Consider the following 16,855-nt stretch of genomic DNA (forward strand, 5'->3'; position numbering starts at 1 on the left):
GGAAATGACGAGGTGACGTACATCAAGCGAGAAAGCGAACACACAGTGACTAGTGTCACAACACTACCAACCTAATCAGAAAATATCTAGGGATATTTTCAAAACTATTTTGTTTAGTATTTTAAACCTGCGTTAAAACAACAAACAAGGTAATCTGAACAATACAAAACCTTAAACAATAAACAATATTGATACATATATTGTTATCAACGCAATTTAAACTCTTTTTACAGATAAAAACACACCAAAAGTATTTCAACCAACGAGCACAATTTCTAACCTCCAAACACTTGAAAATCCACAGCGAAAATACTTAAAATGTTCGCGATAAAATGTCTATTACCCAACATTACAAAACCAATCGCTATTAAAACAATCACCACCACCGCGACACTCAACGGCAGTCTAAAACCACCGCAAAAGTTAACCACGCTGTTGGGAATCTCCACGGACCGCACACAGACAATCCCGTTGGAAACAAGCCTCAAATACCTCAAAAGCAAGGCGTACAAGCAAACCTACGGCGAAGACCCCGTCTGGGTGCCATACAGGCGCAACCACAAGGGCGCCATCCCACCGAGGAAGACGCGAAAGACGTGCATTCGAGGCGGGCACATCTCCACCGGCAATCCGTGCCCAATCTGTCGAGATGAGTATCTAGTCCTGCATGAGAACAATACCGCACTGTTGAATCAATTTATATCACCGCAAACCGGCGCGATTCTCAGCTATAAACAAACAGGCTTGTGTCAGAAGAAGCATCAGGAGTTACAAGTCGCCATTGCGAAAGCGCGCGATATCGGAACAATTACATTCGATGTTCCATTCAGGAAATATAATTATGCAGATTATTACAAAGAATAGAATAAATTTTGTAGTTTAAATTAGTATTTTTAGTTATTTTTCATTAGAAAATCATGTCAGAAACAAGCGCAACGTTTGTAATCGTCGGTGGAGGCATTGCAGGCGTCACCTGTGCGGAAACACTAGCATTCTACACGCCTACAGAGTCGATAATCCTGTTAAGCGAGTCGGCTTTAGTTAAAACTGTTGTAAATCTACGCGCAATCACACAAACCCTCTCAGATTTCAACATTGAAGAGAGTCACATGTCGAATCTAATGCAAAAATACCCAAATATCACCGTAATCATTGATAAACTAGACGAAATCAACTCTGATGAACAAAAAATCACAACTGTCAATAAAACAATCATAAATTACAAGTTTTTATGCCTTTGTATGGGTGCACAACCAAGATTAATCCCTGAAGCAGAGAATAATCCATTTGTAATCGGCATTCGTGACACTGATTCAGTTGAATCTTTCATACAAAAACTAAAAACAAGCAAAGAAGTTGCCATTGTCGGTAATGGCGGGATCGCTTCCGAGTTGGTGTACAAGATTGAAGATACCAAAGTGCATTGGATCATTAAAGATAAACATATAACAGCGACTTTTATCGATCCAGGCGCTGCAGAGTTCTTAAAAGATAGATTAAACAATAAACAAAAGGAGCAATCGGTTGAAAACGCACAGTTTTCACAGCGCATGCGTTATGAAACCGATCAAAACATCAAAAAAGCTGGCGCAGCGCTAGGACCTGACTGGTATAAACATTTAGACATTAAAGGAGCGCTAAATGTGCCGGAAACTGTACAGATTCATTACGAAACATGCATACAAAGCATAAAAACCACCCAAAATGGTCTAATTGTTAAATTGACAGATGACAGCGAAATATCATGTGACTTATTGGTATCTGCAACCGGAGTTACACCAAATTCACACTTTAAAATATCACAGCCATTGCACACGTCACAAGATGGCGGCATTCTTGTAAATGAATTCATGCAGAGTTCAAATGAAAATATCTACGTTGCTGGGGATTTATGCACTGCAAATTGGCAATACGCACCGCAATGGTTCCCCATGAAATTATGGACGCAAGCGCGACAAATGGGTTGTTATGCTGCGCGCGCAATGTCCTCAAAACACTTAAACGAAGAAATCTACCAAGACTTTTGTTTCGAGGTATTCACACACACCACACGACTATTCGGCTTTAAAGTAGTCCTATTAGGTCTACACAATGCGCAGAAACTCGGAAAAGACTACGAAATCTTATTCCGCATGACTAAAGATGTAGAATACATCAAACTAGTTCTGCAAAATGGCCGATTACAGGGCGCTGTACTGATTGGCGATACCGACTTGGAGGAAATGTGCGAGAATCTAATCCTCAATCAAATCGATTTGTCTGCGCACAAGGACAGCCTACTGGATCCCGACATCGATATCGAAGATTACTTTGATTGATTGATAATATTGTACAATGTTTAATAAATAACAAAAATCAACAAATTACTCTCTTACTATTGGTACATTAGTACCAATTTATCGACTATAATTTAAACGTGACGGTTTTCTTGCTGCCAGGATCATTCAAAGTGTTTTTCAGACTCGTCTCGAATGATTGCAACAGCTTATTGATCCTGGCAAACAAGAGCTTCACGTTATCGTCTAGTTCGTCCACAGTGGGACGCAGTAAATTCATATTATCAAAAATGTTACTTATCGCTGAAGTTACCTCAACGTGCGTCATCTTTTTCTCCTCTTGTTTGGTTGGTACGCCTGCATTGACAATACCTTCCAATTCCTTTAAGAAATTCGATTGGTACGGCGACAGCGAGACTTGTGTATCGATTTTCATCACACGCAAATGTGATTCGAGCTCTTCTTTGCGTTTTTCCGCCTCGGCTAATTCCCGCAGTTGCTTTTCACGTGTTTCATTGTATCTTTGCTGCCAGCTTTTCTCGGCCATGTCCAGCTTGCCTTCGGTTTCGTTGAGTTTATTGCGCAACTCGTCAAGTTCCGCCTCGTACTCGGAATTGTTACTTAAATTAATCATTGAATTCGTGAATGAATTCCTCTCGTAATCTTGTTTGAGTGCTCGTAGACGTTCGACCTCAGCACGCAGCTCGCGGATTAGTTTATCGTGGAGACTTTCGTTGATTCTCGCGCGATTCACGATTGAACGAGCCTGACAGGCGTAGCGGAGGGTTGCCAAGGTTTCTTCGATGTTGCTCGATGACGGTGTGATTGTTGCCAGCATAGATGTCAGCGAATTTCCTCCTAAACTTTCCTATTTTAACAAAAAAAATAAATTTTTAGTGTAAAAAACCTCCGCCATTTTGTTTTTACTCACCCTGAGCAACCATGTTAACACTGAGTCCCTATACGGTACATGTTGATGCTGTTTTTTACTCTCTGCCAACGCAGCGATCACTTTTCCAAGCGTAAGTAGACTTTTATTAATACTAACACCCTGGCGAATCCTCTCGTCGTTGTTCATCGCGTTTGAAATACGCTCACTGCCTGCTAGATCAACCAAACTAATCTTACTCCTTCTAGAAGAATCTAATTCGGATGTGCCGTCCGCCATTGTTATTTCAATGGAGAATATACTATGGGATCTTGATGATTTCTCATTCATGGCGGTTGCGGCTGTTGCTCTGTTGTTATTACCAACAACCAGCCAACTTCTCAATTCTTTATAACTTGTCACCGTGTGCACACTGAGATCAACAATATACGGCCCCCAATCAGGGTGCTCTCGAACTTTTAACGCCATTCTTTGCTTGTTTTTACAGGCGAGCAGATCGTGAATCTTTTCATTGTAAATTTCATAATAACTGACTTCGACTGAAGATGTGCTGCCTTCGGGTAGTTCCGTGATTCGCCGGAATAACTCTTTGCAGAATCGTGGGATGATTCCAGCGTTCATGTCAATGTCAAAAACTTCAGGTGAGTTTGGTCCCATCATGCTGAAACTCTTACCGGAGCCGGTTTGGCCATATGCGAAGAGACAAGCATTGTAACCACGGAATGCGCTGTCCAATAAAGGCTTACCCATGCATTCAAACACGTCGGTTTGACTCGCGAATTGTGGATTTTCTTCATTGCACGACCAAAAAACATGATCATATTGAAAGATATGATCCAGATTGTTCTGTCCGCCGCATTGGTTGGACCGAATGACGATTTCCTGTCGGTTTGCTTTGACGACATCGGTGGTACCAACGTAGGCGAGCTCGCGTGCGTTCATGGGCCTCACGCGTACGGCGACGGTAAGGTTGCGCTCTTGGTCGAATTTCTCGCGATCGCGAGATTGTCGTCGATGCATTGCGACAGGAGTTTCTAGCGTTACCTTGGAGAAACATTCTGGTGTCTGTGCTGGGGGTATGAGCGCACGTCGACGCGGCGTGGAGTAGATTTGGCGAGGTGTTGACGGTGCTGAGATCGACATCGTGTTGTTTTTTGCATCCGCACAAACAGTTCAAAACATGGAACAGTTCTGAATGCGTAACGGTCGTTTGTGCAATGAGTCAAACAGCACCTGCGCGAACAGACCCGAGAAAACCCGAAACTGAATAAATTTTGTATCAACGGACACACTGAGACATCTCGCGGATATTATTCGAACTAAGTTTAAACATGGCCGTTTCTCAATGGTATCAAAATATATTACACTTCGTCATTAACTATAAATCATCCATTGAAACTGTTGTCCCAATTAATATAAACATCCACAATAGATACTTATAAATTAAATCCCTCAAAGAATCTTTAAAACATTGAAATCACAAAATTAAAAGTTCTCCGTTTCGTCCGCAGGGCGCTGATATACTTCACCAAACTTTGCCATGTATTTGCGAACAAACTCTTTTGCTTTCGACTTTACGCTATCCGTACACTCCAGATCTTCAATCCTATCGCAGTGCTTCAGTTCTTTGAGCATCACAAAATGAGTTAACTACAAAAAAACAACAATAACATAAAAATATCAATAAAAATGCAAAATTTTCAAATACTTTTCGTGCTAAATGTTTAAAATCTTCCGTCGCTGTTATCCTTCCCTCTTTACAATCAGGCTTCCGGTAAGGATTCAGAATGCCCACCATGACAGTCGCCATTGCCGAGCGGAATGCCTCCTTGATCTTTTTACTATCCTCACTGTTCGCATTCGCTTCCATTTCTCGCAGCTTTGTTTTCGTAGAAACCTTCTTTTTGTGCGGTTTTATTGCTTTATTTACATTCGGGGACGTAATTAAAGCTGCGCCAGGCGCAGGAATGCTAGGTTTCAGCTTCTTCGAATGATGCAAAACAGTTTCCTTCTGTTTGCGCACCATCTCCTTGTTCAATTTGTACTTTTTCACATCTTCACGGAACTGCAGGCGGTCTTCTTCGGATCTAGGCTACACACAATACAAAACAATCAATTTTTCGCTTAAAATCCAATAAAAAAAACATGCAACTTACACTAATAATATGTTCTTGTACTAAACCAAGCCTTCGCTTCTTCGCTGGAGGCGGCTCAGCAAGTTGCCCCTCCATTGGACTCCCCGCTTCCTCCGCCATAGACTTATCCAACATTTCCGTCATCACACTAATATCAGACACACTCACATTCGCCTCATCAACAAGAGGAATCAAAGCATCCGTAACAGGCACGGCTTCAGGATTAGTAGGCGTGACATCTCCTGTCTGTGTTTGCATCAATGCCTTCTTCTGCTGCTCCATAACCTTCTTCCTGATATCCATCATAAATTTAACATCATCCTCGCTATCACTATCATCCGACGATGTACTAGTTAAACTACTAGTATCCGAACTCGAAGTACTCTCCGAATCTTCATCCTCTGGTTCCTCTTGAACCTCAGTGAACTCAGGTGGTATCCATTGTGCAATCCGCACTTTAACATGATAATAATAAGGCCTACCGTATTTATCCTTGGCTGTTTTCCACTTCGGAGGTAATTTCACCGGTGGGGGAATGGGTCCCATGAACTGAACCTTTGAAGGATCATCATCAATCACCTGTTGATAGGGAGCTGTAGGTCGTGAAGGGATATTGGGCATTGGAGGAAGTGTACCCATATTAGCAGGGGTCATATTAGGTTGTGTGACGTTAGGTGGCAACATCCCGGGTTGCAATGATTGTATACCGGAAGGAACCGCACCTGGGCCTGTAACCGTACCGGAACCCACTCTACCAAACCCAGGCGGATAGTTAAACCCTTCCCCCATCATATTCGGGTACTGATTCCACATGAATTGCATCGCAGTGTTTCGACTGGGATCAAAGGTCTGCATTCGTGGGTCCTGGTTCATAACCATCCAATTTTGTTTACTCCACAGTTCCTGCTTCCTTCTACGTTCTTCTTCTTGTGCCTGTCGTGCAAACAACTCCCGTCGTTCATGTTTACTCATCGTGGATGTAGTTGTCAACATATTTGAATATCTATCACTCTTAGATCGATCCCGATCCCTGTCTCTATCTCTATCTCGGTCCTTGTTGAGTCTATCACTAAGTTCTATCCTTGATGGCCTCTGGAATGCCCTGTATCTGTCTCGTTTGCGTTCAGTCTCCTGTTCAACACTTAATGCTTTATATCTACGATCTGCTTCACGTTCGTGTTCCTTCATCTGTTCAATTCTCTCCTTTTTAGGTATCCTGAACACCTCCTTTAAACTGGACCATTCTTCGAGGAGTTTCAAAGCAAGCGCCATTATCTCCACCAAAATATCATATTTCGGCTGTTCGGGTTTTGCTTTCTGTACGGGAATATCCAACGGGACAAAATCATCATCGAAAATGATCAGGAGTTCATCTTTGATGTTATCCACATTATAATCGGGGATCATTTTGAAATAATTCGCTTCCATACCTGCGGATTTTCGCACTTCATCGTCTTCCACCTCAATTACAGGTTTCTTTGTTGGTGTTTTGACAGGTTCGACTTTCGCGGGTGTCTCTTCAAGTTTCGGTGAATTACTATCTGAATCAGCGGGTGATTCTTGTGATTCTGACTCTTTGGACCATTTCTCCACAGTGGGTAATACTTTACTATCTTGGAGCATTGTTTTGTTGGGTATTGGCAGCATGGCTAAAGTCTGAAGAATCTCCAAGCGTAAATCCTGTTGAGATAAATGTTGCGCATCTGTCATCCATCCGTGAATCAAGCGTAGACCATGATAATCCAAGAATAAACGCCGGCAGGGAAACTCGCCTTTCTTCAAAAGTTTTAATAACTTCGTACGTTGTACAGGTTCTTTTGCACGTACCATCAAACGACTCAACTTTAGCGTCTGCACTTGATTCTTCAACCCTGTGGATTGTAAACTTTCGATTTCTTCATCAAGACCCAAATCTTCAAAGCGATCCATGCGTGGTTTTCTACGCGGTTTCGCAACACGAGGTTTTCGTTCCTTTTTAGGCAGTTTTTCCTTTTTAACTGCTTTTTTCGCAACAGGTTTGACAACTAATTCAGTTTCACCCTCACCCGGTGTTTTTTCTTCTTGAATTTGTTTATCATTTTCACCTACGACCGCCTTATCATCTTCCTCATCCTCTTCCTCTTCATCTTCATCATCATCCTCATCATCAGAATCATCACTGTCGGGTTCCTCACCCAGCCAGCCACGACACCCAGGCGCTTCACAGAAACACTTCTGCGCTTCTTTACCATATCGCTGAAATTGATAATCGAACGTGATTTCTTCCCCAGCGAGAATCGTGCGCAAACTGAAGAAACCAATACGCAGTTCACCATTGACAGTCCACTTCTGTGTCTCTGCATTTGGTTCACATGAATGATTAATGAATCTTGAGATGTTTCCTTTCATAGTTGCATCTATAATGGCGTCGGCTCTCAGCGCCATGAAATAATAATGTTGATTTTTGTCTTTGGAATATTCCGTTGCGCGTTGTTCGAATTTTTCGGCATCTAGGACTTCCCCAACGTATTCCAAGACAAAATCACCACTAAACACACAAAAAATGTTGATTTTTTAAAATGTTTTTGTTGTTTTTTGGATGAATTTCACTAACCTTGGTATATTTGTGACTGCCCTGATGCCCAATCCTTTCTTTTCAGTTGCAAAAGCCTCCACAGATGCACTTTGCATCTTCTGGAAGCGTTTGTTTGTGCAACGATCCCCGACAGTACATAGATTACCACTTAAAACATAAATATTCAATAAAAAACTCTTAAAACTCCAAATTTTAAACATTTCTTACCATTCTATCATCAAAAGACGATTCAAACAATCATCACCACACCCGTACTCCCCTTCCGCAATCTCCTCTTCAGTGAGAAAACAATCACACACCATTTTCTTGGCTTCTTTACAACTAATCCGCTCAGTCAAGTAAACATTCTCTTTAAGATGTAAAAATTGTTTCAACCGGCGTTCTACCTCACCCGCATCAGTTTTCTTTCTATCCCCGTCTTTTTCGTTGATTTTAGCAGGATGTTCCGCTGGGGGCGGTTTGATATCCCGCATTTCTAGCTCGCTGGACCGTCTCCATCGTGATTTGACTTTCACAGGTTTATGTTCCACGTCTGTGGTGTTCGTCGGTGCAATAAAAACGTTTTTATCATCAGGCGTACCTGGTGTTGAGTGTACCTCAGGAATATCATCCTTTTTAACTAATCCTTTACCACGTGAGCGGACTTTCTGCGTGCTGATTGTCTTAATTCGACTGGAACGACGTATATTTGTATCTTCATCGTCGTTTTTTTCTGATTTGCCTGCTGTAGGTGCTGATTTGTTGTCTTTTAACTTTTTACCCTTTGGTTGCACCTTGAATGTCACTTGTTTTTTGTTTTTCTTTTTTTCTTTAGTTGTGTCTTTAGGTTCTTTGGGCTTTTTCGGTTTGGGAGGTGCTCTCTTCTTCTCGGTGACTTTTTTAGGTTTTTTGGTGTCTTTAACTTCATTTTCAAGTGTTTCTTTTGTTTCACTAACAGGAATTTCACTAACAGGTGGAGCAATATCAAGTTTTTCTTCATTTTGAGAAACTTCCATTACACATTCTTCTGATTTTTCAACTGTTTCCTCTAATTTATTCTCTATTTGGGTTGGAATTGCATCAATCAAGTCTTCGACAGGTTCTGGTTCTTCTTTTACTTCATCCTTAGGTGAAATTTGAAGTTTTTCAGGTGAATTCTCTTCAGATTGTCTTCCACCTCGCAAAGAAATACGTTTACTTTTCCTGGAAGGCTTCTCCGCAGTCTTCTTTTTATCTTTATTAGCTTTCACAACTTCATCACTGACTAAATCAGTTTCGATCACCTCCATTTTGATTTCAGCATCAGGCAGTTTCTCAGAGGCATCAACATCAGCAGGAGCTTCATGTTCAACCTCTTGCTTAACTTCAATTAATTCCTTAGCTTCCTCAACAACATCTTGAGACTCTTCCTCTACTACATAATAAACCTCCTCGGCTTCTTCAGCTTCACCCTCAATTTCACATTCGGCTTCAGTGTCATGTGTCACATATTCTAAAACAACAGTATTTTCAAGCTCAACATCTTCCACTTCATGCATATCAACATGTTCTGAATGTTCTGCATCTTCTGCAACACCTAAATGATGAAACTGATCAGCAATCTCATTTTCCACCACATTTTCTTCCATTACAACAACTTCAGTCTCCATTTTGTCCTCATTTGAACTCTCCTCTGATTGATCAGTTGCTGGTGGCACTACAACAGCTAGATTTGCTGGTGTTGGCATTGTGGGGCTTGAAACATCCTCCAAAATAGGTGACATAGGAGGCTTGGCACTGACAACTTCATCTGGCACATGATATTTAATCCCAAACTTTTTGTGAATTTTTGTTTCCAGCTTGATTTTCACTTCTGGCTGTGCCAGCTCTTCCAAAACAGATGAATTACTGCTGGAGGTTTCATTTTGCTCAATCTGTTCCAATATAGGTGAATTAGGAGTGTCTGTAGACTGATCTGATGGTTCTATAGTAACAGACTTTTTCGTTCTGCCGCCTCTTGCGCCGCCTCTGCGACCTCTTGCTGCAGCACCACCGCGTTTCCTCTTCGGCGGCATGATTATCTACAACAATTTCTTCGGTTTAGTATGAATTAACAGCGTTTATGATAAAAATTGTTTTACCTGGAGTGTGAAATATATTTTTAGATGACTAATTATAAATGAAAACCAACCTCGCCGCTTGCCACCGTCAGTTATTCACGTCCATTGTGGTTTTATTCTTTTAAATTCATACGAACACATATTTTATTAATTATAGTTTATAATTGTTTACACTTTGCGGGTTTAGAAGACGCCGCGCGTCATAATTCCTTTTGGAATTGGACACTAACCTTACAACTTTTTCTGCTTGTTTCCAACCTAAAACCAGTGAAATATTCAGAAAACTATTAAAATCTAGCCGAATAAAGAGAGAATAAACGCAGAAATGGCATTTATGTTGAGTAACACATTGTCTAGAGTGTGTATTAAGTCATTGGAGGATAAATTATTCGCTTTAACGTAAGTTTTCCTTCGAAAGAAATTCACGTTATTACAATATATGTTCACAGCATTTCAGCCAATTCGCAACAAATACGTGAAAGGCATAAGTTAAACCCGAAGCCAAGGCTTAGAAACCCGGTTTGGTTTACTAGGAAAGATAAAACTGTGAGTTTACGTAATTATTCATTGTTTTAATGAAATTACTGATGATTTTTTATATTTATTAGAGTCCTGATGATACTGTAACACTAGAAAATAAAGAATTCCTCAAGGAAGTTGTGGCTGATAAGCTCGCAGCACAAACACCATTAGAAAAAGAGCTGCTGACTAATTTAGCACCTGCAGAATGGGCAGCTCCTTTAAGGAGAACTGGTGTAATTGCCAGAAAGATTGGTATCTATCCCATGTGGACTAAAGAGGGAAAGAAAATATCAGCAACTTTACTTCAAGTAAGAGATTTATCATGTTTTCAATATTATTATCTGGATTGGTTTTGCATGTATTATTAGAGTATTATAAAATTATGCAACCAAATATACATGTCACTAATGCAAAGGGACGGAGAGGAACGTGGAGACCTCTGCGACTGTATTACTTCACCATTCAGACAGAACTCAGCACGTTGTCAATTGGGTTGCATACACAACATACACAATTTCTATACGAATATCTTTATATTCAGGTATTAGATAACCATGTCATCAAATACTACCCACCCGGTGAATACCAACCAGGCAGAGAAAGACCTGTACCTGTCAGAAACCCAAAAGGCTGCCTCCTGATTGGTGCGGAAGCAACTGATCCCACACAACTCACAAAAGAATACTGCGGCTTATTCAAACACTCTGGAGTAGTGCCAAAGAAACATCTAGCGCGATTTTACATCAGTCCAGAGGCAATGCTACCAGTGGGCACACCACTAGGCGTTTTACACTTTCAAGTCGGCAATGTCGTTGACGTCAGAGGCAAAACGTAAAGAATTATTAAATTCCTAAACATCAAAAACATAAATAAATAAATTATTATAAATTTTATAGAATCGATCGTGGATTCCAAGGTGTAATGAAACGCCACGGCTTCAAAGGTATGCCTGCATCTCACGGCGTGACCAAAACACATCGTCGTGGTGGAAACATCGGCGGTGGTGGAGAGAAGGCACGTGTATGGCCCGGAACCAAAATGCCTGGTCACATGGGCAACCGATTCCGGATTCTACGTGGATTGGAGATTCTACGCATCAATACCAAGCACAATGTGTTGTTTGTGATTGGACAGGCTATCCCTGGTGAAACCAACTCTATTGTCACGATTTATGATACGTTATTGCCCAGGAGAAAACCCGCCGCGTTGAAATTCCCCACGCATTTGAGTAGTGATGAAGCTTTGCCTGAAAACATCTACACGGAAGGCATTCATGCTTTCAGTGATCCTACAATTGAGTTTAATGAAAGTTAAGCAATGATATTTTGTATCTTAGAATAAAAATAACCTAAAAACTTAAAATATGTTTGGTTATAATTGCATACACAATGTTTGAGGTTATGACTAACCTAAAAATACATTTTCGTTATCACGTCGCAATACAATTTAATGTTTGTTGCAATAAACATTGTGTGTTAAAACAATTTGACAATTACGTCAAGAGGAATTAATTTAATTCGCCGGTGGGCGGATTGTGTTTTGTTCAAGTCCAGAATGCGTAGAATAATTGCACTACCATTTTGAATCGAAGTCGTAAATATAATGATTGAAGCAATGCAATGCCCTCAGTCATGAAAGCACAACGAAGATGCTTTTATTTATTTTTTTTATTTTAACCGCCATGTCGTAAATTTTGTGAAAGAATCAGTTTGGCCATTTATTTTACGGCGCTTTGTATTGAATAATTACTATATTTTGTTATGCGCTTTATTTCCTTATCTGCGCAGATTGTTGTAATGGTGCCTGCTGCTGCTTGATAGTGTCGGATGTTGAGCGTGATGTATTAAAGCGTTTACTTTCCGTTGAGTGCTTAGTTTTTCAATTACAACGCGAAAAACATTAACGATTGTTGTAAATATTTGCGCTGTGAGATAAAGCGCAAGGCAACAAATAGCAACAAAGCCTTAGGATTTGAATTTTACGCGAAATAAGTAATGTGGCATTAGTAAACATGATAAAACCAGCAAGGTTTAGAGTTATCAGGATTATGCACGCATTTTTGGTGTTTAAAACGTTGTGAACTTCGAGAGGCAATTTTTTTGAAACAAAGGTAAGTTAATCATTTTGATTTTGGTATGAGTTTTGATGTTTGGAAGCTGTAAATTGAGGTTATGTTAAGATAAAATTGAATTTCACACATTTATCTTGATAAAAGTTCATTTTGTGATAAAATAAAAAAGTTATGTTGAGATAAAAAAAAGTTCTATGCATTAATAAGTGAGATTATCATCGATAACAAGTATTATTGTAAATATTTAGAGAGCAAATCCCCGATAATTGTAAGCTACGTTAAAAGGTTTAATTTTAGTGTGAATTGTGTGGTTTAGAAGCAAAAATTTGAGGTTATGTTAAGGAAATTCTTGAATTTCATTCATCTATCTCGATAAAAGTAATTTTAGTGATAAAATAAAAAATCTACGTTGAGATAAAGAAGTTACATGCAATATTAATTGAGATTATTATCGATTGTCAATATTTACAAAGAAAATTCGCGATTATTTTAAGCCACGTTCAAATTTTTGATTTTTACTGTGAATTGTAATGCTTAGAAGCAAAAAATTGAGGTTATGTTAATGAAACATTGAATTTCATACATTTATCTTGATAAAAGTTCATTTAGTGATAAAATAAAAAAGTTCTATGCATTAATAAGTGAGATTATCATCGATAACAAGTATTATTATAAATTTTTAGGAAGCAAATCCCCGATAATTGTAAGCTACGTTAAAATGTTTAATTTTAGTGTGAATTGTGTGGTTTAGAAGCAAAAATTTGAGGTTATGTTAAGGAAATTATTGAATTTCATTCATCTATCTCGATAAAAGTAATTTTGGTGATAAAATAAAAAAGCTACGTTGAGATAAAGAAGTTACATGCAATAATAATTGAGATTATTATCGATTGTCAATATTTACAAAGAAAATTCGCGATTATTTTAAGCCACGTTCAAATTTTTGATTTTTACTGTGAATTGTAATGCTTAGAAGCAAAAAATTGTGGTTATGTTATAAAAATACACTGAATATCATTAATATATCTCCATAAAACTAAATTTCCTGATAAAATAAAAAAGTTACATCAAGATAAAAAAAAGTTCCATGCAATAACAACTGAGATAATCATCGATAACAAGTACCATTGTAAATATTGGCTCACAAATGTTTGAAAAAAAATTCCCTGAAGCCCAATCCGTAGATACTAAATGAATGAGGCTGTCATCTGAGCAAACAAGATAATACAAAAAACCGATTTCGAAATTTCACAAAGTGCTTGACGTGAAAACGAAAACGAGAAAAATCTTGGCGCGCATGTCACCCGTAAGATCACGTCTCTCGCGCGCGCCTCTCCTCTCGGGCGGCACGCCGCGGGGCAGGAAAATATCGAGCGGAAGAGGCGCACGCGGCTGGCAGCAGAGTGGAGGCGCCGCCGCCGCCGCCACCAAAGCCGATAACGCAATTTTCACACTCACTACCTCGTTCGATTTGCAGTCTATTCTCCGGAGGCGGCGATGAGTGCTCCGCCCGCGTCTTCCTGCCGCATTTAATTATGCACGTGGCGACGACGCGCGATTAATCGCATTACTGGGATGAGGTGACGACGGCCGTGGGCATTCCCACAGCGCCAGGATACATCCAGGTACAAACAAATTGAATTTAAGCAAAAATCATCAAAAACCATCAAAAAAATTCGGTTAATTAATAAATTAACAGTGAAATATTGTGTTTTATAAATTTATATGCAGTAAATCTTAAAGTCCTTGTCAAGGACAACCCACAGGAAAAGAAATGAATCCTGTATGTCTTTTAGTTTAGGAGATTTTTGATTTTTTTATATAATTTCACTCAATACCTCGACATTTTTTATCTAATATGTGATAAACACTTTGGTTTTTGTTATAAGTAGAACGCAAACACTCAAATTCATCCATTTGTTTCAAGGTGCCACACGATAACAAGGTCCTCCGAATGGAAGAAACACGATGGCGCACCTCAGTAATCTTCTGGTGCCTTCTGCTCCTCTTCGCCGCATTGACCTTCCTCTACAACCTGGCGGAAGTGAAAAACCTCGCCAATTCAGGCGCATATGTTCTCACGCACTCATCAGACTCAAACGAAAAAAAGGCCGCCATCTATACCGAAGAAGCTGCAGTCAAAGGTTATCTCATAAAAACCCCCGGATGCACAATACCCGACCTCAAAGCGATGGATCCGCTCATCAAAAAGTACATTTTCCGCGAGAAACCCGTCGTGTGCAACAAAGGTCTACCACCGCTTTATGAAGCTAACCGCACAGCCATCTACCGCGTTGAAGATGCTTTCGAGCAGTATAAAATCACCGACGTGAAGAAGTTAACCTGTTGCTACCAGTATTTCCACCGCGCGACACCTGGTGTTGATCAATCGGATAAAAAAGTGCAATATGATGAACAGTGCCATCTGGTGGAAGGCAGCGCGTATGTCCATCCGGATGAAGAGTTCCTGCGTGTCAAGTGCCAATATGATTCAAATGAAATCTATAAAGATTTCTTCAGTTTTGTGCCAATTAAAAACGATTCCCGTGCGATTCCAATCGTAAAAAACAACACAACAAACACAACACAACCGACAAGTGAAAGATTAAATGTTTTAGTTATTGGAATCGACGCAGTGTCACGTCTTAACTTCCACCGGCAAATGCCGAAAACCGCCTTCTATCTGGAAAAGCTCAACGCTGTGGAGCTTTTAGGTTATAACAAGATCGGCGACAATACGTATCCTAACCTGATCGCGGCGTTGACAGGGCATGACGAGACCGAAGTGCAGAAACTTTGCTGGCCGACAGAGGACGCGCATTTCGATAATTGTTCGTTCATATGGAAGGATTACAAACGCGCTGGGTATACAACTGCTTTCGGGGAGGATTCAGCATGGATGGGGTTATTTTACTACACGAAACGTGGCTTCCGAAACAAACCTACTGATTATTTCTATGATCACTTTGATATTACCGCTACGAATGAAGTAGGCAACAACCATCGCCTGAATGTGGACCAATGCCTCGGCTCTCGACAAACCTACATGGTTTTCCTTGATTACATCAATAATTTCGTGATGACAATGGCGGAGGCAGCCAAACCATTCTTCGGTTTCTTCTGGACATCAAGTCTTTCACATGATTTTTTAAACAAGCCGAAGTTAGGCGACCAAGATTACATGAATATTCTCTTCAATCTGGACGAAGAAGGAATTTTGAATAAAACAGCATTGCTTGTCATCAGTGATCATGGTATTCGATGGGGTGACATTCGTAGCACGTATCAAGGCCGCATGGAAGAACGCCTTCCGTTTGTCTACATTGTTTTACCGCAGTGGTACCGCGAGAGCCACGTCGACTTCGATCGTAATCTTAAAACCAACGTCCGGAGATTAACCACGCCGTTTGATTTACACGAAACGTTCATTGATCTATTACATCCCGAGAGGCACTTGAACACAACAACGCCGCGAGGTGTGAGTCTATTCCGCGAAATCTCGAAAAATCGCACTTGTGCCGCGGCCGGCATTGCACAACACTGGTGCACATGCCAGAACAGCGTCAATATTGATACTACCACTGATGTGGTGGTGCAAGCAGTCAATCATACAGTCCAGCATATAAACAATCTTCTGATTGGCTATGCGGATTGCTTGACGCTGAAACTGGTTTCAATCGAGGATGCGCGCGAGTTGACCAATGACAACGAGTTGAAAGAGTATACGAGATCAACACGCGACTTTACCGTAACATTCAAGACTGAACCGGGCGGCGCCATCTTTGAGGCGACTGTGCGCCGCGAAGAAATGAATTCAAACACGCCTAATTATACAGTCACGGGGACAGTGAGTCGTATCAATCTCTACGGGGAGCAGAGTAGATGTATAACCGACTTCCATCTGAAATTGTACTGTTATTGCCGATCGTATGTAGGCAACTGAAGTTGCACGAGTTTTCTTTCAGCCGGAGAATGAATTCTACAAGTTTGACTTGACAATAACTCAAAGTAAAAAACATGACAGGTGAGGTGATGTCATCCAAGATGGCGGCGGATGGTTTTCCGGTTGGATACTTGTGTGCGACGAACTGTTAGTGCCAAAATTTCTATATTTTTGTACGAATTAGTCAAATTATTACTTTAAAGAGGTAAATATGTGTTTTTTGTAACATTATTTAACGATTAGAATATGTTTTCAAAGAAAATATCTGTGATTAATGTATTTAAACATAACAAAACAAATATTCTAACTTTCCATTAGTAAATAAACATGAAAACACTTCAAGCGGCCATTTTGTTTCGTTAAAAA

At 40.2% G+C, this 16,855-nt stretch overlaps 6 protein-coding genes across 9 annotated transcripts; 4 read left to right on the plus strand and 2 right to left on the minus strand.

Moving 5' to 3' along the window:
- The first annotated feature begins 4 nt into the window (after nt 1–4).
- Nucleotides 5–890, plus strand: mRpS18B (mitochondrial ribosomal protein S18B). Its single transcript, XM_065308111.1, has 2 exons — nt 5–149; nt 234–890. Exon 2 carries the CDS (start codon nt 319–321, stop codon nt 862–864), a length of 546 nt encoding a protein of 181 aa, XP_065164183.1. The 5' UTR covers nt 5–149; nt 234–318; the 3' UTR covers nt 865–890.
- A 27-nt stretch (nt 891–917) lies between these two features.
- Nucleotides 918–2,363, plus strand: Pyroxd1 (pyridine nucleotide-disulfide oxidoreductase domain 1). Its single transcript, XM_065308103.1, has one exon. The coding sequence runs from the start codon at nt 918–920 to the stop codon at nt 2,316–2,318; it is 1,401 nt and encodes a 466-aa protein (XP_065164175.1). The 3' UTR covers nt 2,319–2,363.
- neb (kinesin family member nebbish) lies at nt 2,319–4,447 on the minus strand. Its single transcript, XM_065308102.1, has 2 exons — nt 3,208–4,447; nt 2,319–3,144 (listed from the first exon to the last, which is right to left on the minus strand). The coding sequence occupies exons 1-2, from the start codon at nt 4,306–4,308 to the stop codon at nt 2,404–2,406; spliced, it is 1,842 nt and encodes a 613-aa protein (XP_065164174.1). The 5' UTR covers nt 4,309–4,447; the 3' UTR covers nt 2,319–2,403.
- A 56-nt stretch (nt 4,448–4,503) lies between these two features.
- On the minus strand, nt 4,504–10,155 carry Set2 (SET domain containing 2). Of its 2 annotated transcripts, none has more exons than XM_065308089.1 (6): nt 10,025–10,155; nt 8,083–9,914; nt 7,894–8,022; nt 5,322–7,827; nt 4,874–5,257; nt 4,504–4,815 (listed from the first exon to the last, which is right to left on the minus strand). In XM_065308089.1, exons 2-6 carry the CDS (start codon nt 9,906–9,908, stop codon nt 4,651–4,653), a joined length of 5,010 nt encoding a protein of 1,669 aa, XP_065164161.1. In that variant the 5' UTR covers nt 9,909–9,914; nt 10,025–10,155; the 3' UTR covers nt 4,504–4,650. The 2 variants fall into 2 exon arrangements, with proteins under 2 accessions (XP_065164161.1, XP_065164160.1); XM_065308088.1 differs by having other exon boundaries at nt 9,975–10,071.
- A 54-nt stretch (nt 10,156–10,209) lies between these two features.
- Nucleotides 10,210–11,837, plus strand: mRpL3 (mitochondrial ribosomal protein L3). Its single transcript, XM_065308107.1, has 5 exons — nt 10,210–10,352; nt 10,403–10,499; nt 10,562–10,783; nt 11,017–11,306; nt 11,372–11,837. The coding sequence occupies exons 1-5, from the start codon at nt 10,279–10,281 to the stop codon at nt 11,787–11,789; spliced, it is 1,101 nt and encodes a 366-aa protein (XP_065164179.1). The 5' UTR covers nt 10,210–10,278; the 3' UTR covers nt 11,790–11,837.
- Nucleotides 11,838–12,308: 471 nt separating this feature from the next.
- Nucleotides 12,309–16,831, plus strand: LOC135796172 (uncharacterized). Of its 3 annotated transcripts, XM_065308100.1 has the most exons (3): nt 12,309–12,585; nt 14,024–14,171; nt 14,474–16,831. In XM_065308100.1, exon 3 carries the CDS (start codon nt 14,501–14,503, stop codon nt 16,487–16,489), a length of 1,989 nt encoding a protein of 662 aa, XP_065164172.1. In that variant the 5' UTR covers nt 12,309–12,585; nt 14,024–14,171; nt 14,474–14,500; the 3' UTR covers nt 16,490–16,831. The 3 variants fall into 3 exon arrangements, with proteins under 3 accessions (XP_065164172.1, XP_065164173.1, XP_065164171.1); XM_065308101.1 differs by lacking the exon at nt 14,024–14,171; XM_065308099.1 differs by lacking the exon at nt 12,309–12,585 and having other exon boundaries at nt 13,754–14,171.
- Nucleotides 16,832–16,855: the final 24 nt, after the last annotated feature.

This window comes from Atheta coriaria, unplaced genomic scaffold (genome assembly GCF_025399875.1).
Source record: "Atheta coriaria isolate IRGN ID8LTWV9N9 unplaced genomic scaffold, Caltech_Dcor_3.1 hic_scaffold_7_pilon, whole genome shotgun sequence".
Taxonomy (NCBI): Eukaryota; Metazoa; Arthropoda; class Insecta; order Coleoptera; family Staphylinidae; genus Dalotia; species Dalotia coriaria.

Coding starts and splice junctions, on each gene's coding strand:
- Pyroxd1 (XM_065308103.1), top strand. CDS start 918: ATGTCAGAAACAAGCGCAACGTTTGTAATCGTCGGTGGAGGCATTGCA.
- Set2 (XM_065308089.1), bottom strand. CDS start 9,908: ATGCCGCCGAAGAGGAAACGCGGTGGTGCTGCAGCAAGAGGTCGCAGA. Junction 5,258..5,321: donor TACAAGAACATATTATTAGT/GTAAGTTGCATG, acceptor TATTGTGTGTAG/CCTAGATCCGAAGAAGACCG. Junction 4,816..4,873: donor TTAAACATTTAGCACGAAAA/GTATTTGAAAAT, acceptor GTTTTTTTGTAG/TTAACTCATTTTGTGATGCT.
- neb (XM_065308102.1), bottom strand. CDS start 4,308: ATGTCGATCTCAGCACCGTCAACACCTCGCCAAATCTACTCCACGCCG. Junction 3,145..3,207: donor TGTTAACATGGTTGCTCAGG/GTGAGTAAAAAC, acceptor TTGTTAAAATAG/GAAAGTTTAGGAGGAAATTC.
- mRpS18B (XM_065308111.1), top strand. CDS start 319: ATGTTCGCGATAAAATGTCTATTACCCAACATTACAAAACCAATCGCT.
- LOC135796172 (XM_065308100.1), top strand. CDS start 14,501: ATGGAAGAAACACGATGGCGCACCTCAGTAATCTTCTGGTGCCTTCTG.
- mRpL3 (XM_065308107.1), top strand. CDS start 10,279: ATGGCATTTATGTTGAGTAACACATTGTCTAGAGTGTGTATTAAGTCA. Junction 10,353..10,402: donor GATAAATTATTCGCTTTAAC/GTAAGTTTTCCT, acceptor ATATGTTCACAG/CATTTCAGCCAATTCGCAAC. Junction 10,500..10,561: donor TTACTAGGAAAGATAAAACT/GTGAGTTTACGT, acceptor TATATTTATTAG/AGTCCTGATGATACTGTAAC.